Source organism: Protopterus annectens, chromosome 1.part0, assembly GCF_019279795.1.
Source record: "Protopterus annectens isolate FY-2018-M chromosome 1.part0, PAN1.0, whole genome shotgun sequence".
NCBI classification, from domain to species: domain Eukaryota; kingdom Metazoa; phylum Chordata; order Ceratodontiformes; family Protopteridae; genus Protopterus; species Protopterus annectens.
In genome coordinates, this window is record NC_056725.1 from 1,239,066,813 (window position 1) to 1,239,089,146 (window position 22,334).

General features: G+C 41.6%; 1 protein-coding gene across 3 annotated transcripts in view; it reads left to right on the forward strand.

Moving 5' to 3' along the window:
- Positions 1-22,334, forward strand: part of LIN28B (lin-28 homolog B) — a 1,447,915-nt gene that overhangs the window by 789,254 nt on the left and 636,327 nt on the right. For all 3 annotated transcript variants that reach the window (XM_044065885.1, XM_044065900.1, XM_044065893.1), the window contains one exon: positions 9,870-10,054. In XM_044065885.1, coding sequence (XP_043921820.1) covers positions 9,870-10,054 — 185 coding nt within the window. The remainder of the gene's footprint in view (positions 1-9,869; positions 10,055-22,334) is intronic.

The following is a 22,334-nucleotide window of genomic DNA, read 5'->3' on the forward strand; positions in this document are numbered from 1 at the left end:
AAGGGGTAGTTATAGACGGTCCAGAGGTCTAGGGCAGGCTCGGACCTCTTACAGGTCCAGACAATGGAGTGCTTCTTCACCTAGAAGGGGAGAAGACAGACCTCAATCACAAAAGAAGCAGACTCAATGACTCTCTCCGTTGGGCTACAGGTCCTCCTTGCCTGGAAGCCCCTCTTGGAGGAAAGCTCTCTTTTCTACCAAAATTGGACTCGTATTACCCAGGACAAATGGGTTTTAGACGTGATTTTAAGAGGCTACAAATTCCACTTTCATACTCCGCCAAGGTCAACGGGTTGGCCGGATCTGCCAAAACATCAATGGTCAGAGGCCTTAAATCAAGTGGACGCCTTATTGGCCATGAAAGCCATAGAACCTGTTCCACTTCCAGAGATGGGAAAAGGTTTTTACTCCAGACTATTTCTGGTCCCAAGGAAACAAAACTCATGGAGACCTATTCTGGACCTCTCAGTGTTAAATACCTTTCTGGAGATTCCAAAATTCAAGATGCTTACTCTGCAACAACTCCTTCCCGTGCTCTCCCAGGATGCTTGGATGGTGACTTTGGACTTGAAGGAAGCTTATTTACACATTCCCATCAGACAGGAACGCAGAAAATACCTCAGATTCAAGGCAGGTTCCAGACACTTTCAATTCTCTGTACTGCCCTTTGGTTTATCTACTGTGCCCAGAGTCTTTACCAAGTGCCTGGCTCCAGTAGTAGCTTTCTGCAGACTCCAAGGAATTCAAATTTACCCCTACCTGGACGATTGCCTTATTCAGGCGGACAGCAAGGATCTTTTACTTCAACATCTGCACTTTGTGCAGCGCCTTCTCCTACTTCTGGGATTTTCAGTAAACACAAAAATGTCACATTTAATTCCCTCTCAACAAATGATCTTTTTGGGAGCTCTACTAAACACAAGCTTACAAAGGGCCTTCCTTACTCCAGAAAAACAAGTACAGCTGGCATCAATTTTCAACACCTTGACTACTTCAACTCAGCTCACTGCAAGGAAATTCCTGCAGGCTTTGGGCTACATGGCTTCTTGCATCCTGTTGATTCCAAATGCAAGGCTTCATATGAGAAAACTTCAATGGTACCTAAAGAGTGTGTGGTCTCAACATTACCACAGCCTGGAAACAATGATACCTCTGATTCCCTGCCTCCAAAAGGAGTTCCTTTGGTGGTCCAGGGCTTGTGCTTTGAACGAAGGGAAACCCTTTCGTCTACCTCTTCCTGCTCAGATCATAACCACAGACGCCTCAGATTATGCTTGGGGAGCTCATTACCTAAACAATTGCCAGCAGGGCTATTGGGACAAGAAGCATCTTCCCTGGCACATCAACTTGAAGGAAATGTTGGCAGTCCAAAATGCTCTTCTAGCCTTCCAGAATCTTTTGGAACCAGGGCATCTTCTGATTCGCACAGACAATACCACAGTCATGTGGTATATAAACAAGCAGGGGGGCTCTCACTCTTACCCCCTTTGCAGACTAGCCATGATTTTATGGGACACCGCTCTAAACCTGAATCTGCATCTACAAGCTCAATTCATTCCAGGAAAACAGAATCTCTTAGCAGACAGCCTAAGCAGAAATCTTTTGGATCCTCACGAATGGATGCTGGACCCCAACTTATTCAGCAGGATTACGACAGTTTGGGGTTGCCCTCGGATAGATCTGTTTGCATCCCACCTCAATCATCAGCTGCCTCTCTTTTGCACCAGGTCCTTCCACAAAGCAGCCTGGAAAGTGGATGCCCTGTCTTTCAACTGGAGGAATTTTTCGGGATACGCCTTCCCTCCTCTTCCTCTTCTGCCTCGGGTGTTACTGAAAATAAAACAGGACAAACCCAAGGTTATCATCTTGATAGCACCAAATTGGCCTTGGCAGTTTTGGTATCCAAGTTTAAGACACCTGTTCTTAGATCCTCCTTGGATTCTGCCTCTGTCTCCTTCTCTTCTGTCCCAGCATCAGGGTCAGATGCTACACTCTCAAATCAAGACTCTTTGCCTGGCAGCTTGGCTCTACAAGAGCCTTTGATTCCTTCTGTTTTTCCCAAACAAGTTTTGGATGTTCTCTTAGAAGCTAGGCGCCCTAGCACTAGAAAATCTTATGCTTCAAAATGGAAAAGATTTTGTATTTGGATGCGGGATCGAGGTTCTGATCCTTTTTCACCTGACATTTCCTCCATTCTTCTTTACCTCTCTGACCTTTTGCTTAAAGGCCTCTCCTTTTCTTCCATTAAAATCCATGCTTCTGCTATCTCGGCTCATTACAACACTGATCCCCCACATTTTCTCTCACCAGCTGGTGAAACAGTTTTTTGAGAGGGGCTAAGAATTTAATACCTCCTAGAACTCCTCCTGTTCCTGCTTGGGATCCTAATTATGTTTTGGAAAAACTTACTTTACCTCCCTTTGAGCCTGCTGCTACTTCGGATATCAAGTTCTTATCCTGGAAGACAGTTATTTTATTAGCATTGACTTCTGCCAGAAGGGTGTCAGAGTTGCAAGCTCTCATGGCTGTGGAACCATACCTTGTTTTCCACCAAGACAGAGTTGCCTTGAGGACCAATCCTACATTTATGCCTAAAGTGATTTCTAAGGTGGCTTTAAATCAGACTATTCACCTTCCTACTTTCTTTCCTAATCCTCAAAACAAAGGGGAAAGGATGTTGCATTCATTGGACGTACACAGACCACTACGGTTTTACCTGGACAGAACTAAAGATTTCAGAAAATCTGATCCGTTGTTTATTTCTTTTGCCTCCAGTTCTCTAGGCAAGGCTATTTCTAAACAAACTGTTTCCAAATGGATTGCCAATGGAATAAGGTTTTGTTACTCTCACTTTGGGAAGCAGATTCCAGGTACTGTTAGAAGTCATTCTGCTAGAGCAGCTGCTACTTCAGCAGCTTTTCTCAGAGTTCCTACCAAGGACATTTTGGAAGCTGCCACATGGAGTTCAGTGCATACTTTTTCTAAGCACTATAATCTCCCTTTATATTCTAAGTCTAGGGCAGGTTTTGCCTCTGCTGTCTTGCAGGGTCTTCTGGCTGCCCCTTCTACATAACCTCCTCCCTTTCCACAGCTTTGGGATTCCACCCTACAGTTATGACTGCAACAGTGAAACACTAAGAACATAGTACAGTTGTGTACACCTACCATAAATGTAGATGTTTGAGTGTCTTCACTGTTGCAGTCGGTGTTTCCCTCCCACCTATCCCCTCTTATCTGCCTTTTCTTTTGTGGTGTATTTGTGTTTCCTTTTTGGACACCTTTTGGTTGTTTTGGGGGACTTCTGACATCTGGGGCAAGAAAGACTGGAGAAGATGGCGTCGGCTGTCAGCTTTATACCTCTGCGTTCTGACGTCAGGGGGCTAGCTGGTACAGCCGACGCCGGACCCAGACTTTGGGATTCTGACCGACCTCGGGCTGCCTGCCGGCAGGAGCACCCTACAGTTATGACTGCAACAGTGAAGACACTCGAACATCTACATTTATGGTAGGTGTACACAACTGTACTTTCTATGGCAACTGTTCTGGAAAACTCATCATCTCTGAAACTTTCAACAGTTCATGTAGCAAAAAGTTTTATGGTGACATGGGCAGTGACCTACAATTCCCTGGATTAACACAGCTCAAAACTGTAACTCATGAAGACTCCAAGAACATGAGGCCATCCAGTACCTAACAGTCGAGAAAGGTATATATATATATATATATATATATATATATAAAAAAAACAGATACTGCAGTAGAAGAAAAAAAGGACAAAAACATTATGAAAAAGCTGCACCTAGCAACTGTAGTGTTCTGGGTACTAAGGCAAAAATACCAAGGTATGTGAGCATAAACCAGAGCAGTGTGGAGTAAAGGCACTCAAGTGTTTCCACTAGTAGTAGGAACAACAGAACAACTGGGCCAATAAAAAAAAAATCTTTGCATATTTAAATACATTACCAATTCATGTACCTCAATATAAAATATAGGAGGAGACATTTTTTGGGTTCGCTGAAGATGCTGAGAAAAGCAGTCTTGGCAAACACCAAAAACTGAAGCAGCACTAATTTGTTAGCTTTGTGAACTCTGACAAAGGAGTGGGTCCATTCTTGTTGTAGAATTAGAAATCCTAAACAGTTGGAGAAATTAAAAAAATAAATTGGGGAAAAAACAGCTGTTGCCAAAAGGGTCATTACAGTATGAAACTGGAATAAACCGCTGTTAGACCTCATCATTGAGGAACGTGAATCCGTTAACTGTGACTCCTAATACCAAGCTACTGGTATCCATTTATTTCTTTAAGCCTTCTGCAACCTCCTCTTATCTTTATTAAACAAGTATTCTGCACTGAGATGTCAGAGTTAAGGCTCATCTCTGTCCAAGTGCAACTTGGGTCTTTGAATGGGAAACACAAAAATTTGTCCCAGGGCTGTCCCTATACTACTAAAGGGCAGAGGCAGCTCCTAAATGTTTTATCCTATGCATGGGTCCGCCCAAGTTATCTATGGTATGATTCCAGTTATTCCCGTTAGGGATAATATATAATTACTGACCATGGGATGGGTAAGGCCAGTCTCAAACCAAATGGGGTAGGTTCAAGCACAAAAGTGGAAATTGGTTGTCTTAAAATGGCCCCCAAGGGCAACTTGCATAGTACTTACCTATGAAGTTATAAAAAAAGAAATAGACAAGCCAACACAATAATTCTTTTCATTACAAGGCTCCTTTTGGCGCACCTACTGAAGTCTAGGAGATGTGACATTACTCAGTAGAGAGAGGCCAGGAACAGATGCTAGAGTTGACTTAGACTAGCAAAAGGAGGTTTTTGTATGACTTGCCAGAAAAGATTCAAGATGAGCCTGTTGTACTTTTGGAATATTGTTTGTCTTTGGCAAAACCCCAAACCATGGGTTACCGTCATTGAACAATCTCCTTCTAACATACCTTAAACTATTGCTATACATTACCTGCCCACTGACTCCTCCTTTGAGGCTTCTGATTAATAGTAATGTGTATGCCTCCCTCAAAAACAGCTGACTGTTCAGTAACTCAAGTTTGGGGAAGTATGTTGAGTTTAATTTTAAGAACTTGGAATGGACAGTGTGCAAACAGTTTGAAGATTATCTGACCCAGCATAAACTCTCTACGGGTATGCAGCATGATTTTCAAGTATAGCATGGTTCCCAAACATCAGTCAAAGTACTAGAACACATTGTAAACAACTGTGTCTGGAGTCTTCTTCCTGCACTTCTCAAAAGATACTAGAGCATTCCGTTATGTTAGAGCATTCCGTTATGTTAGTCTTTGTGGAACAGGTTGTACCAACCTAGTAATATCACTATTCAGTCTCAAGAACAGAACACCAAAGTAGCTGTAGGGAATAACACAATGTCGCGTAACTTTACATCTAGCATAGGGGTTCCACAGGGCTCAGAATCAGGCTGTTTACTTTTTATAATGTCAAGTGAAGTTCATCTACACATCAGTCATGTCCAAATCATCCAGCACACAGATGACTTGGTACTAATCCACAGTGCATAGGTAGATTTAACCTAAAGAGCTCCTGTAATAATCTACTCCCCCCATTACAGTAGAGTAAATAATCACTGGCAGTAAAAAGAAACTCGTAATATCCAGGTGCTACTCTCAAAATAGCAACAAGCAAGGTAGTGCAACTAGCATAAGGGGCCAAAGTGGAGATGCAGAAATGATCTCACAGGGGAAATGTGTTGAAATGACACTGGTAGCCAATTATCCTTCTACGAAAGTACTTGCAACACTAAAAAAGATATGAACAGGAAACTGGCAGCATTCTATGAAGAGTCAACAAATGCCTCCTGCCAAGAAATAAAACTACTGTAACTGACTCTTCCTTATGCCTAAGCTGCTAAACATCATTATAGCTGTTGGACCCCCCCCCCCAAAAAAAAAAAAAAATAAATCTGCAATATGAGAAATGTTATCTGCTTATTGTAGAGTAGCAACATTTGCTGCTCAGTAATCATCCCAGACTCACCATTGCTGAAGTAGTAAATAACTGATCAGGTACTTGCAGACAGCTTGAGAGACCACATAAGTTATTCACAAAAAGAATACAGGGAGTAAACAAGTCTTTTACAGATCTTACTAATCAGATGGAAAGGGCTTCATTGAATAAATCCTGTGTGGACTTACTACTCTGGTTGCTTTTGTTGCTTCCTTTACAGATATTCTCAATGTCCTATGCCTGTACTCTGTCTTCTACTTTCTGCTATGTGGTAATCACTGCTTAGCCTACAAGTCATCCTCTGATCCCACACCGATAGATTTGTTGCACACCAGCAAAACAAATAGCATCAGAAATACCTGTTCTAAAGACCTAAACCTTTTCTGCAACATAACGTAACATACATGCTGGAGGGACAGATGCATGTCTCAGATTATCCCTTCAGTACTTCAGACTTCCTGTCAATGTCAAGCAAAGCTCATCCCTAGTCCTGTTGAAATGTAATTTGGCCCAATGAATAAAAAAACGCAAATTTACCCCCGGTTTGGCATCTTTGCCCCTAACGAACAGGGTCAGCCTGTGAACGTTTGACGTGTTCAAGCCTATATCATAACCGTAAAAGTCCTTGGTGTGTTGACACATGCCAAGTGTATGGGAAGTTGTCATAATGGCAAAGATGTTTACCTTAAAGACACAAGGTACAGGGTGTAATTCTCACATGGGGTAATTGGCTAGACTTAAAATGAAGCACAAGGGCAATTAGGTTAGTACTAGTCTGTGAACCACCAACATTTTCTTAAATTTCGGATAAGGTTGGCTAGGCTTAAAAGTCTCTTGGACTGATTTGGTAACCACCTATGAACCCTAGAAAATAAAGTCAGATAAATTCACTTACATGCCTTCACAGCTGGATGTTTTGTGATCTATGTTCTGCACTAAACACACTTCATTCATGGCACACAATCAGTGGGGCACTCAGATCCACAAATAACCCCCTATACCAGAAGAACAGAAACTCTAGAAACCTGGCTGGAAACTCCCAGATATGCTCAGAGTTAGTCCAAAATGACACAAAATACACTGAACCCACTGACATTGCCAACATTCTGGCAGACACGTTCAGTGCAAATTTCTCCCCCCCCCCCCCAAAAGGAGAAATAACTATCCCAGCAGAGTGTAGCCTCCCTAACATCTCAGATGCCCAGGTGAGAGCCGCCCTCTCTAAAGCTAAAAACACAGCATCAGTGGGACCGGATGGTGTCCCGGGCTGTGTGCTACATGAACTCCAAGAGGAACTAAACCCACACATAAGGCTGCTGTTTAATCTTAGCCTTACTACAGGATATGTACCCAAAGAGTGGCGTACGGCAACAGTGGTCCCAATTCACAAAGGCGGTGCTTCTACGGACCCTGGAAATTACCGCCCCATAAGCTTGACGAGCCTGGTCTGCAAAGCTATGGAGAGGATCATTATGGAACTCGTAAACAAAGACATTGGGGACCTACAGACATTGGATCCTACCCAATTTTGCTTTGTCAAGGGCAGATCCTGCCTTTTGAACTTGGACGACTTTTTTGAAACGGTCACTAAGGCCATTGATGAGGGTAAGGCAGTTCACACAGCCTACCTTGATCTTGCAAAAGCCTTTGACACAATACCCCACTCGGGCATCCTAGACAAACTCACCAGCTTAAATGTAAACCCATATGTCACAAGATGGGTTGCAAACTGGCTCAAGGACAGAACCCACAGGGTCAGAGTTGCTGGAGCTATGTCAGACTCTAAGCCAGTCACAAGCGGTGTCCCACAGGGCTCAGTCCTGGGACCCCTCTTGTTCGGCATTTATTTTTCCGAGGTACAGGCAAACATAGGAGGATTGTGGCTGACAAAGTTCGCAGATGACTGCAAACTGGGCGCCATAATTGATACTCCAGCGGACACAAACATCCTTCAGAGAGGCCTCATAGAAACGGATAATTGGTGCCAGAGCCATGGCCTTAAGCTGAACGCCAAAAAATGTATAGTCATACCCTTTGGGAAAAACAAGGTACCGACAAATTACCACATAGGCGGTAATCCATTAAGTACGGAAGAGGTAATCAGGGACTTAGGGACACAGGTTGACAGTAACCTCTCATTTGGCACTCACATTGCCAAAGTGGTTAGGAAGACCTTCTATATTGCTCACCTTATCATGAAGGGTTTCACATCTAGATCAAGAGAGGTCATTGTGCCCCTGTACTCTTCTCTTATCAGGCCAATGATTGAGTACAATGCCCCATTTGGGATGCATCTCACCCGACACCTGCAGCAGTTGGAAAGACCCCAAAAGTTCCTCACCAAGAGGATAAAGGGTCTTAAACATGTCATATGCTACCCGACTGAAAAAACTCCAGCTCTATTCAGTTGCATACCGCCTACTCAGAGGTGATCTGTGCCTGACGTACAAGGCCATGTCCAATCCTGAATTAATGGACATGCTCCACCTCAGAAAATCCAAATCCATCAGAGCCACGAGAACAAGTGACTTAAACCTCAACAAAGAAACATCAGAGCCACGAGAACAAGTGACTTAAACCTCAACACAGAAATAAATAGGACGTGCTGGAGGGACAGATTCATAACCCAGAGGCTTCCTACACTCTGGAACAGAATCCCAGTCCATGTTAGGCAGAGCCCCTCACTGACTCTATTCGAGAGAAATCTCGACGAGTGAATGGGAGATCGTAGGTTTACTCCGGGGGTCATCTCTGTGTCACTACTAGACAGAGGCATAGTAAACTAAACCCTAAAAGGGCGTAGTATTCTCATCCTAAGGGGTGGTGTAAGCCACATACACTCTGGCTAGGCTTATAAATGCCTTAGGGCAGATAGCCTAGTACGAACCTATGAACCTATAAGATCACCCAGTAGCTGTGTTACAGCTGAATGGAATTCACTACCATTAGAAGTTGGGCAGCTTTAACAATACTTAAACTGCAGCAGAAATACCCAAATTTCTTCTTGTGCATCATGTATTACTGCATGAGCTCAGCGGTAGTACTGTACCCAGTTTTATCTTCGTGTATACAAAGGATACATAAAGCAACAATCTGCATACAAACATTGTAGACATCTTGAGTCGCACTGTCATCTCTGCATAAATAAATGTAAACTAGGATAATGCACCTGCCAGTTGTTAGTCATTTGTGTACATTTACAACACACACATTTATACACGTGTGTGTATATATATATATATATATATATATATATATATATATATATATATATATATATATATAATATATTTGTACGTATTGTATATGTCTCTGTGTGTGGATAAATATATATTAAGTATATACATTCAGACACTACCCATATGGATAACTGGAGAACAGTGATCACCATCAGCTGTGGTTGATGTGCAGATGGATAGAGAAGTGTAGCAGATCTGTAACCTTATCTGAGAGGAGGTGAGAACACTGCAGCCTGTATAACAGTGCATTGCACGTCTAAGTCTTTGGACAGAGCAATGCAACAATTGAAAGCCCATTTAAATATTCTTTGTTGTGGTGGTCATCGGATTTTGTCTCTCAGGCAGACTCTTTAGTGTGGTACGTGTACTTTTTCATTTCGAACAGACCACCATTAATTGAAATGCTGACTGTTTCAGTGACAGGATTTCATTTTTTGTTAAGTGGTGAAGACTGGAGAGAGAGAGAAGGCAAAATACGTATGCTGTCATGTTCCTTGTTTTCATTTTACTGTATCAGTGAGTGGTGATGATAAAATGTTAGCAGTATTAAATGCACATCAAAAAGCAGTAGAAAATGGGAGTGTTTTTGTTTAAAGTGAATTATTTCCAGTTATAACGATTTATTTTCTTCATATTCACAGAGCAAACTTTACATGGAAGGATTCCGAAGCCTTAAAGAAGGAGAACCAGTTGAATTTACTTTTAAGAAATCTTCCAAAGGCCTTGAATCAATACGGGTAACAGGCCCAGGAGGGAACCCTTGTGTAGGCAGTGAGAGACGACCCAAAGGGAAAACTGTACAGAAACGAAAACCAAAGGGAGATAGGTAAAGTGACGTCTCACTTGAATGTATGCAAGTATCATTGTTCTTTATTAATAGGGAGGCATGCAATACTACATGTTGGGAAGGACTCCTCTATGGATGATTGTCATTTTAAATTAAGGGCCAGTGAGGTTTTCTTTTTATAATGCTGCTGTGTCGCCACCATCTTTCATCACACACCACATTGTCAAATTCTATATGGTGTATGGCGTAGCAGTTAACAATTGTGGGTCATGATGGTTTCCTGAAAACGAAAATATCTTTATCATCCGATAGACAGAAAGGCTGGAATCTTGTGGCACTTTTAAATGAGTCAGATTTTGCTTATAAGAAGTATAGCATGTAGTAAATTTAAAGACAATTTTGGTAATTTTAGAGCTTTTGACTTTAATATGGTGAATGATTATTTTTCTTTGTGTGCCTTCATGATAATATCCATAAAATATGTTGAATCTGGCTAATGTTTTTTGAATGTGTCTATTGCTTAAGTTTGATTTGCTATTGTTTTGTGTAGCCTTTTTTATGACGGTCTAAATTTGTTTGGCCATGCTCACTGAGCACTGCCATGTGGAACACTCTTAGAAGTCCTTTGTTTGGCTATGTCTTTGCCCATGGAACATTGCATGGATGGATATCTTTGAGGCAGTAGTAAGTTCTGCAACTGTTACTGCGAAGTATTAATTTTGTTTTGTTGCATGACAAGGCAGTTTGTGTGGTTAAGGAATGACCATGTAGTGGTATGGTATACGTCTCTGTTGGTATATCGTAAATTGCAAGGTCAGCTATGTATTTTTGAAGGACACTGTTATGAACAGGAACACACAAGTCTGATTATAGAATATGGGGAAGGTGACTTGAAAAGAAGCTTTATTCAAACGAGCTAAGGCAGGGGCTACTTATGAAAAGTATGTTCCAGTTACTCTAGCTTTTGGTTAAATGGAAAATGTGAACTCCTGTAGTACAGTGAGTAACAAGACAACTGCTGATTGTTCAGCCTATTTTATTAAAAGCAAGAGTTGGATTGAGGAAGTTGATGGATAAACTACACATACATTAAAGAAAATGCAGACTGTGTGAAACTTTCATTTGCATTCTGAAAGCGTAGTTGTAAACGAAAACTTCGTGTTAAAAAGTCATGCCACTGTGTTAGAGTAAGACTAAAGTAAATTAATGATCAGATTTCCCACGATGCACAATACTATTAATGCATGTTAGTTATTAAAAAAAAAAAACCGGTTTGGCTTAAAACCAGAACAGCAGCCCATCTGTACCACCTAGTATATAAATTTGCAAGATGAGTTTTTGTAATAACTGGAGTGCTGCATGATGTCTAGATGGCAGAGCTGTGCAACACTAACAGTGGGGGATTAATATCATGGTACTGTTTACAAACTGTCTAGTCATCATATAGTCAGCACGTTTCTTGAATTTGCTATTCGATTGTTGCCTAAATTGTTAATAATTTAAAAGGGGGTTACCAGTAGTTTTGGCTGTGAGCAGAGAGAGCAAGGGTGCCATTTTGTAATCTAGGTATTCTTTTCATAGAGCTATAGGTCTGGTTTATATCTGTATTTAATGAGCTGTTAATCAGATTAATATGTAGTGGGGAATTATCAAGAGTGCTTTCTGTTTAGAGTTTGCCTGTTATCCTTGTGTCTGATTTTCACTGGGTACTATGGTTTCCTCCCTCATTTCATGTACAGTGAGTGCCTCAGGTGATTTGGTAATCCTCCAGATTACCAGGTGTGTATACTGTATGCGAGTGTGTTTATATTTGTGTCCTGCAGTAGACTGGCATTCTGTCCAAGCTTAGTTTTGTGCTATTAAGTACCAAGATGAGCTTTGGTTCCCCCAAAACTCTGAAATGGGGAAAAAGGGTATCAGATAATGAAAACGTAACTACAAAGCAAACTAGATGGTGTTATAGTTTTTTTTTTTACATTGAATTATATAGTGAATGGTTTTATTTGCTTTAATAAAAATGCTTTGTTTTTTCACTGTTGAGATTGAAATCTTTTTTTTTTTTTGGTACTTGCGTATTATCGCAACCAGATTTTTGCTGTTGTGAATTTCGCTTCGTTGGATACAGACAACCGCATGAAACATTGCAAAGTGTTGTGCAAACTCATTATTGCTGGCAAAAAAATCTCTGAACTACCTTCATGCACATAAAAAGATGAAACAATCATCTTCCCTTTTTGTGTGCATTATAGACGCACGCTTGAATTGTAAGGGATGCTGTCTTAACTGATGAATGGAATATTTGAACCGTGAGGAGCGAAGCCCTCACAGAAGGAAATCACAGACACAGGAACAATGTTTTGGGTAAAGTAATACTTTGTTAAAAGTGTGTACACAGAATGGAAAACAACCAATGCAGTGCGAAAGTTGAGGAACACTACTGCTGGTAACATTTCAGGGTGGATAATGATAGCCGTTTATGGGTTCCTGATTAAACCGTACTAAGAACAGTACAGAAAACATGTTACTGGCTGATGCTCTTTTTCCTGTCGTTACGGCCATGTTTGGACCTGAAACTGTGTGTTAAAAATTGTTAAAATTAAAAAATAAAAGTTATGCATAACTCCTGTGTCTCTGCCTTTCAATATGGTGGTGGTGGTGGGGGGGGGGGTGAGCAATTTCAGTGAGTAAGACAGCAGCCTTGACAGCTGAAGCGTGTATGCACTTTACTGCGAGCTACATGATAGCTACATGACATGCTGGCGGTAAAGTGCATACCTAAACAGTGATATTAACTTACTCATGTTTTGGGTGATAACCCTGCCTAAAACAACTGTAAAAGAAAAAACATAGTCTGATATTGTCACGCCATGAACAGTTACATTTCCACACTGGGAAACAACCGTTATCGCAAAAGTCTGGTTGCGATAATACGCAAGTACCTTTTTTTAAATTCTAGATTACATAAGTCATTTGGCTAAATATTGCTGACTTGCAGCATTTGGTCCTATCCTCCATTTGATTCTTGGCTTAGAATGGTCTTTTCTGCACAATTTTCATGGTCATGTGATCTGTTGGGTTCTTTATTTTTGGAATGCAGGAGAAAACCAAACTTGGCAGGTTGATTTGTGATATTACACTATCCAAGGTTTGCTTTGTTTTGTGCCTTGTGACTGACAGGCATCAGATTTCTGGCTGCTCCTGCATTGCATCTTTTGCTTGGCAATCTGGAATTCCACCCTGCAAGCCTGAACTGGATGAAATAGCCTTCATAAACAGAACCAGGTGGCAGATAAATGCAATGCTGCATTGTACTGTAGAAAATATAAATTATGCACTGGAAAGTGATAAATGGCTGTGCTTTATTGCATTGTTTTCAGTGACTGATTATATAAAGTATATTCATTATGTTGGTACCACCTTGCTAATGGATTGTGTTTACCATACTGAGAAATGAAGTACTCTATGCTGATGGGTCTGCTGTTTATATATCTGAATTTGATTTTGTATTCCACGTATAGCATAGACTCTCCAGTGAAATAAGACTTTCTTTAGGAGTAATTGGATGTTTATGCATTTGTTGCACAGTTATAACTAGGATCTCGTAAAGGTACTCTTCACTAAGTTTCTTGCTCAAAGTGTTTTTTTCTTCAACACTCCTCCTACATGTCAGCATTTATGTCGACATGGATAAAAAAAATATCAGACACAGAATAGCAAAAGCATATAGTGTTATGTACTTCGTAAGCGGTCAGCACTATATGACTTTAATGGCTTACAGTGGAAGTAAGTGTAACAAAGTTGTCAGTATTGTTGGTGTTCAGCGGTGAGTTTATCCTACTTTTAAAATATTAATGTCAGGTATTTACTGGCAGTCAATTTTAGTAATATGGGTAACTCTACTGTAGTATACACTATGGTAGTTTTGTTTCCCTTTTAAGTTTTTTCTCCCACTAGCCAGGTGGCACATGTTTTAGTAATAGTCAAATGTAGATTTGTGTTTGTACTAGATTCTACTCGCTCTAGTTCAGTTGTCAGAAAGGATAATCTGTACCTCCAAGCTTTGTTTTCGCTTGTCAGTAATCCTTCCTGCTCTGTTTCTGGAATCTGGAAGTTAGCAATTTAATAGATTTGTTCTGTTGCATTAATATGATGAAATAGTGAGAATTGTATCAAACTGTTCAGGCAGAAATTAAATGCCCGCCAAAAATGTCTGTTAGCGATGCCTAGTATTTGGACAACACAAACTGCAGGAAGGATGAAGTAAAGCATCAAATTATGTATAAAATAACTATGTAAAAATGGATACGTATTTTAAGGATTCAAGAAAACGTTCGAGAAGCTAAATATTAAAGTTGAGGAGTTTGTTCTTCAAACTGCATTTGTGCATCACCCCGTCTTTGTTTGTTTTTAGCTTTAATGCTTAAATCGTGAAACTTGTGAAGTAGAAGAAATGCGAGCAAAGTCTGAGCTAATGAATGAAATGTGATGCATAGCTGTTTGTTATTAATAGTTGCTTTGTACTTGGTCTCAATGCGTTCTTGCATCTAATCCTATAGCCTACTAAGAGCCACAACAGAATGAAGTAAAATCTTGCTTGCATAATTATGGCTACTTTTTAATCCTCCTTAATTTGTTACCACTGACTGAATATTGGTCTTTGTGAAGTTGCCCCTTTTTCAGTGAATACCAGATTTCTGTTTATCTTGCTTTGTTACATTAGAATTATTATTATTTTGATATTTGAATTTTCCAATGTGTTTGTTACTGCAAAAAGTAACTATAGCTTAAAAGTGAGCAGCAGTCCAAAGTTTCCGAGTCATTTGATTAGGGCAAGAACAGCTGCTACTCCAGCCAGCAGCATGCTGTATTATTTTTCCAAAACTGACTAGCACACACCTTGTTCATTATTGCCAACAAGCTGGGGCTGTCATACAATGTGTAAAAAAGCTATCTGGTATGTGGGCAAACTGACACAGTCCTTTTGTTAAGACTGGGCCTGTAGTGGATTACTGAAGCTACTTGCACTGAGGTCCTAATTTCAGTAGCATTATCTCCTTTATTTATTTATATATATTTTTTTGATAGAGGTTGTCAGATTCCTTTTCCTTTAGATAACGTTTAGATGTTTGTGTTTGCCTGCCATCGTGATCTGTTCTTTTTAACCATCATAGGTGTTCTTCATGTGAATCATTGTTGCATCTTATAGCTTCAGGGAACACTGCATAGGCTAAAGCACGAATTTCAGCCAGACTTTCAGAACTGAGCTCTTCTCCATCAACCAGTCCAACTCCAACAATCAAATAGTTACTATTATGATAAGTTAATGCAACTGTTCTTTCTTTATCTTTAGGCACCGCTGCACCAAGCCTTGAGCCTTGTTGACATTGGCTGTGCTAAACTAAGCAAGAAATAATGCCTGGCAAGTTGGGCATTACAGGGAAGTAACAGAACACGCAGGAGTGTTGTGGCCTAATGCAGCAGGCAGAGGACCTTCACACTCCTGAAAGGTCTATTTTCCTGTAATGCCCACCTTGGTGGGATTTTTTTGTGTATAAAATGGACGGTTTGTTAAATTAATTGTTTTATTAGTATATATACATATTTTATATTTTCATGTTAAATAGTCCCTCCACCCAATGTTTAAAATTTGCCATAAGAGAGACAATTGTTGAAGTATTTTACATCCAAAATACAAGTTATATAAGTAATGTCTAGAGAGACGCGCACACACACGCACGCGTGCAAACAGTGCCTAGCATGAATGAAGAAATTTAAAAATAACAGCAAAACTAATATGAATACAGTGCAAAACATTACAGCACACACAGATCCATTAAATTGCTGCAGTAGTTACTTGCCTTAGTTTTAAATTATTTATATTTTCCACACTTGTAAACTGCAGATCTGATGTTCTCAGTGTTCGTTAAGTCCCCCAACTAATGGGATTCAGATCGGATCCTCGGATTTGACTCTGCCGTTATACTAGCTTGTGGCCTCCAAAAAACTCTTGAGTTCCTTCAGATCTCATTTGTCACTTTAGCATCTTCAGCTCTCGAGTTTACAGTGGGAGAGAAGTCCTTTTTGATATTTCCTTTAACAATCCTTGTATATGACTATTTCTTTAATCTTTGATTTTAAGTCATTTCTACTGTCCTTTTCCATACAATTTTGAGTGTAAGTTTTCCTACCATCGTTGATAGGCCTAACTTTCCTTCCCTTCTCCCTTTTACACTTGGCATATACTTCTTTCATTACCATACTTAGTGTTTTTCCCCTATCTATAAGATTATTGTAGTTCGTCAGTACCATTGTTGGTATTTTGCTTTTCCTTTTCTTTCTAGTTTTTTATATATATATATATATATATATATATATATATATATATATATATATATATATATACACACATATATATATATACACATGTGTATGTATATATATAAAATTTTAGTTGAGTTCTTGTTACAATAATTTTTTCTTTAAAAATATGTGAAAAAGGTCCAACAGGATTTTAAAAATGTGGTAAGTGTGGACAGAAGTTGCCTTATTCTGATGCCCACAATCTTTGTGTGTATTGCCTTGGTCCAGATCATTTACAACAAGACTGCAATATCTGTCTTGAGTTCAACCCCCAAGCACTAGCTGACGGGAAGAATACATTGATACATTGATTTTAAAAGGCTGGACTTCCTTTCCAAAGCCATTACTGGAGTTAAATCCCTCAAACACAAATCTAGAGACCCTACAAATGTCCAAGTCGTATTAGTCTCCAGCCTCCTCCTCTTTAGAACTTATAAGGAAGAAGGAGAAACTGGAGCCGAAATTGCTTACAGTTCGATCCTCATTGGATCCGCTCAAGCCCGTTTCGAATCCTACATCCTCTGATCCAAAGCCTTTACCAAGGACAACTTATTCTCCAAGTCTGGATCCAGTTCCATCCAGAGTGCCCCCTCCCGTTTTAGAGAGGTCCTCCAAATCACCATCCCTATTATCTTCTCATTCCTCTAGTAGTCTAGCAGAAGCAGATGTGGAGAGGAGGATGAGGAAATTCTTCACAGAAGCAAATTCAGATGGGAGCTCTCAAGGTTCTCTACCCCTTCGGGTCAGGACGTTTGCTCATCTTACTACTCCACCCATTACATCTCCTTCTCTAATCCAGTTTGTGCTTTTAGAGCCCTTGGATCCAATCGTTCCAGGTCCATCTGGTTCGGATCTGAAGAGAGCTCTGTCTTGGGATCCGAATACTGTTCTGAGTACACCGGTTCCAACATCCTCTGAGCAGGTTGACTCGCGGAGGCAAGATATCCCTGTTAGATCCAGGAGGATGGGGTCAGCTCCAAGGTTGGAGCCATCTTTCTCTCAGAGCTTTGGCACTGGAAAGCTCAGCTCTGAGTTCTGCCTTGGGTAGATTGTTCTTGGTGTGGAGGGAGGCGATGAGTCAAACTCACTTTCTCGTCTCCTTTGTCTTCCTTCTCTCCAGCGTGATTTGCCTTTGAGTTTGTGAAGAGAGTGTTCTCTGCTCCGTCAGGTCAGATGGGTCATTCCCCTCTTGGATCCACTCTCTACATCTCAGATGACTTTGTACCATGATCTTTCTATATTTTGCCCCACAGGGACAGCCAGCTCAAAGCTTCCAGACTACCCAGCAGGGTATCCTAATCTTTTCTGATACTTCACCGGACCATCCCACCAAGGAAGTTCCTAAAAAGAGAAAGTGCAAAAGGAGGCACTTCGACTTTCCTCAAGATTCGACCACTGATGATACTGATTTCGATGGAGAGGGGTCCCCAAAATCACCACCTGATGACATCTCATTTGGAAACATTCTTGAAATCCTTAAGCAGAAGGATGGCTGGTCTTCCCAAGATCCTTCTCCGGAGGATGGCTGGTCTTCCCAAGATCCTTCTCCAAAGGGATCAGTATTTCTGGAAGCCTTTGGGACTGGCCCATCTAAATCCTGGGTTACTCCACCCGCCGATGAGCTCATTGATTTGATCTCTAGCCGGGTGTGGAAAGAACCTGATATGATTGAACTAATCCCCAAGAGACCAGACCGGATTCTGGCTCCCAGTAGGCAGGGAATTGTGGAGTAAAGGGGTGCCAGTAGATATGGTTGTGGTGACAGCAACAAAAAAAGGAACACTCAGAATAGGTTTTCACTATCTATCCTCCTGATAGAGACTCTAGGGAGATAGATTTGGAAAGAGTGTTTATGCTTCAGTGACTTTTGCACTCAGATCGCAGAACTGTTTTTCACATTTTGAGGCTTCAAAGAAATTTGATTAAAGACCTATCAAAATCTTTCTGGAACCAAAACTGCTAAGGCTCAGTCTTCAGTAGTCTCTCAGCTAGCTACTCTACAAGCTATATTGTCCATGAGGCTTATCTCAAACACTGCAGAAGGTGCCTCAAGGGCTACAGGTTCAGGTATTTCTAAAAGGAGGCATGCCTGGATGCACCTGTAATTTTGTGGAGCCCTTCAAGTCCTCAGTTGTCAGTACTTCCTTTGATGGCACTTTTTTGTTTGGCCTCACAGTAAAGGACATGTTCTCCAGGTGTGAGAGAGACTGAAATACGCACACAGCAGTGGACATATGTTTTTTCAACCCCTTAAAGGACCTTTTTCAGGAATCAGTGGGGAGGTCAAAAATGTGGTTCAGAAAGTCTCATGGTCGTTTCCAATGCACATGTGGAGATAGTTCCCCAAGAGGCATGGGGGGGGGGGACGGTAATGGAAGAAGGTGCCCCCGTGGCAGTGGAGGCCCTCAAAATCAGAGGTCTAATGATTCCTTTTCCGATGAACCCTTTCATGGCTCCATAATGGAAGCCCGATTGCCTGGCTCTGGAGGCAATCTGGGCTCACTTATGTCTGCATCAGAGAGCCTGGCTGGATAGAAGACAGTTTGGTGCTGAGAATTATTTCCAGAGGTCCGACTTTTCCCTACCTCCTCCATTGTCAAGAACATTTCCTGATGCTCCACCCAGTCAGAGGAAAGTAGCAGCATTAGAAATCTGTAAGCTGCTAGAAAGAGTCATTCTAGAGGTTCCACCAGACCAAATAGAATCTGGAACTTACTCAAGGTTCTTTTTAGTGCTGAAGAAAATGGTTTGGAGACTAATTTTGGATCTCAATGTACTGAACACGCAGTTTCAAGACACATAGATATTCTTCGTGTTTCACTTTTGCAGGCATCACATTTGGGTTATCTGCTTGCAGTAGCCCTCAGTCGGCCTGATTATCAAAGTCTTGGGTCCTGCGTCGGTTGCTGTCTCCTCTTCCATGACGTCAGGTAGTCAGGGGTATAAAGCATGCAGCCGACGCCATTACATCAGTCTTTCTTGCCGTGTGGTGCCGGAAGCATAAGCAGTTCGCAAGTGCCAGTCAGCCGACTCCTGAAATTTTCATTTTCGAGTTTCAGAACCGGTTTGGGGAAACTTTTTCTTGCACTAAACCGATGTCAGTAAAAGTCAATAATTGTATTTCTTGTGGAAAGCAAATACCTCATAAAGCAGAAAATGATGTTGTTTCCTGATTGCACTGAAACTAAGGATATACTGGATTTAATGCATTCTGCTGAACAGATTGGAAAACATAGTTTGCAATGTGGTTTTGATTCACTAGAGGCATCCTGCAGGGCTGCTGTCACCGGGTCTGTACTTAGAAGGCATGCTTGGCTTAAGGAGCAATCTTTGCCAGATCATGTTAAACTAAATTGCTGGATGCTCCCTTAAATCAGGACCTCCTGTTTGGTGATAAAGCAGAAGTCCTTAAAAAGATGGAGGAAAAAGCTAAATCTATGCAAACTGTTAAAGATTTCTTACAAGTGCAGCCTTCTAGATTTAGTAGGCATTGGCCCTCAAAAAATTGGTCCTTTCTTGCCTCTTCCAGGCCTTCTCAGTTCAAACCCAGAACCAGCAGAACACCCAGGCTTCAGTCCCAGGGGTACGCAGAGGACTAAGCAGTGGGGGGGACTCCCACTTCCAAATCAGGGAGTAGTAAGACTCCCCCCTATGGTAAGCTGTCTCAATGACTTAACATTAAAACTTCGAAGCACTTCTCAACTGACTGCTCCTTTAGGGGGAAAGATTGCTCTGCAAGCAAAAAACTGGAAACTCATTACCCAGGACAAATGGGTTTTAAACATAGTTTCCCAGGGATACAGATTTCACTTCCACACGTTATCAACCCCAAACAGTTGGCCAGATCTCCCCCCAAATCAGTGGGCAGAGGCTCAAAAGCAAGTACTCTCTCTCAAGATTAAAGGCTATTCAGACTGTACCAGAAGAGGAAAAGGGACAAGGTTTCTACTCAAGACTTTTCCTGGTACCCAGAAAAGACAACTCATGGCATTCTACCCTGGACCTGTGTATCCTAAACACCTTTTTGGTGATTCCAAGAGTCAAGATGCTAACTCTTCACCAGTTGCTTCCCATGATAGGCAAAGATGCCTGGTTGGCAATACTGGATTTAAAGGAAGCCTACCTGCACATCCCAATCGGGGGATCTTGCTGAAAAAACCTACGTTTCAAAGCAGGCTGCATGCACTATCAGTTCTCGGAACTGCCCTTTGGCTCATCTACTGCACCCAGGGTATTCACAAAGTGCCTAGCTCCAGTCATTGCATTTTGCAGGCAAAAAAATATTCAAATATACCCATACCTGGACGATCGTCTAATTCAGGCAGAAAGCCAGGGCATACTTCTGAATCATCTGGCATTTGTACAAAAGGTTAACTTGTCTGGGGTACACCATAAATTAAAAGAAATCACATCTGGTACCCTGTCAACAAATTATATTCCTGGGAGCAAGCTTGAACACAACTTCCCAGATGGCTTTCCTCACGCCAGAGAAACAAATTCATTTGACAACTTACTTCAAACTAGTGGCCACAAAAACCCTGCTATCTGCAAGGCAAATACTGCAAGCCTTGGGGTTTATGGCCTCCTGCATTCTACTAATTCCTTATGCAAGACTGCATATGAAGAAACTACAATGGTATCTAAAAAGCCTATGGTGTCAACATTCTCAGGATCTAGAAGCAATGATTCCTATCATACCTTGCCTATGATTAGAATTCCTTTGGTGGGCAGAGGCCTGCCACCAAAACAAGGGGCTACCATTCACTCCACTCCCTGCCACCCAAACCCTAGCAACAGATGCATCAGACTATGCATGGGGGGGCTCACCTGGCAGGGAAGTGCATTCAGGGTAAATGGAACCCAAGTCAAATGCACCTGCATATCAATCAAAAAGAAATGCTAGCTGCTCTGACAGCCTTCAAGGACCACATTCTTCCAGGACAATTGATGGTAAAGACAGACAACACCACTGTTATGTGGTATCTAAGCAGGGGGTACCCATTCCTACCCTCTCTGCAGACTAGCCATGGCTCTGTGGAATATGGCCTTGAGCTACCAAGTTCAACTATAGGCTCAATTCTTGCCAGGAAAACTCAATACACCAGCAGATGGACTAAGCAGAAATCTCATGGACCCACACGAGTGGAAACTGGAACCAAAGATTTTCAACATGTTGATCAACAAATGGGGGATCCCAGATATAGACCTGTTTGCCTCCCCCCAGAACTACCAATTGGACAAATTCTGCACAAGGACTCCCCACAAACAAGCTTGGAAAGTGGATGTTCTGTCCTTCAGCTGGAAAAATCTATCTGTTTATGCCTTTCCTCCTCTGCCTCTCCTCTCCAAAGTGCTACTAAAGACCAAACAGGACAAACCAAGGATGATACTGATTGCACCAGACTGACCACGCCAACACTGGTACCCCCCTCTTGTGCAGTGTGTCGCAGCTGGCCCTATGGCACCTACCTCAGACACATACCCTGCTGTCTCAGATTCTGCACCCCCAGCTTCAAACCCTGAACCTGGCAGCCTGGCTAATTTACCTATTCTCTCCGTTACCATTGCTCAGTAAACAAGTGTTGGATGTCATTTTGGAGGCAAGGAGGCCTAGTACTAGAAAATCTTATGCTGAAAAATGGAAAAGATTTTGTGCGTGGAACCAAACTCAAGGATTGGCCACAGCAGCGCCCAGTTTACCTCAGATTCTTCAATACTTAACTGAGATGCTTCACAAGGGCCTTTCCTTTTCCTTCATCAAAATTCACGCCTCAGCCATTTCAGCTCATTACAACACTGAACCCACCCCTCTTTTCTCACCCACTGCTCAAGCAGTTTCTCAGAGGGGCCAAAAACTTAAGACCACCCAGGAGAGCCCCAACTCTAGCCTGGGACCTTAATTTTGTATTGGAAAAACTCACTCTTCCTCCTTTTGAGCCAGCTGCAACTGCATAGTTAA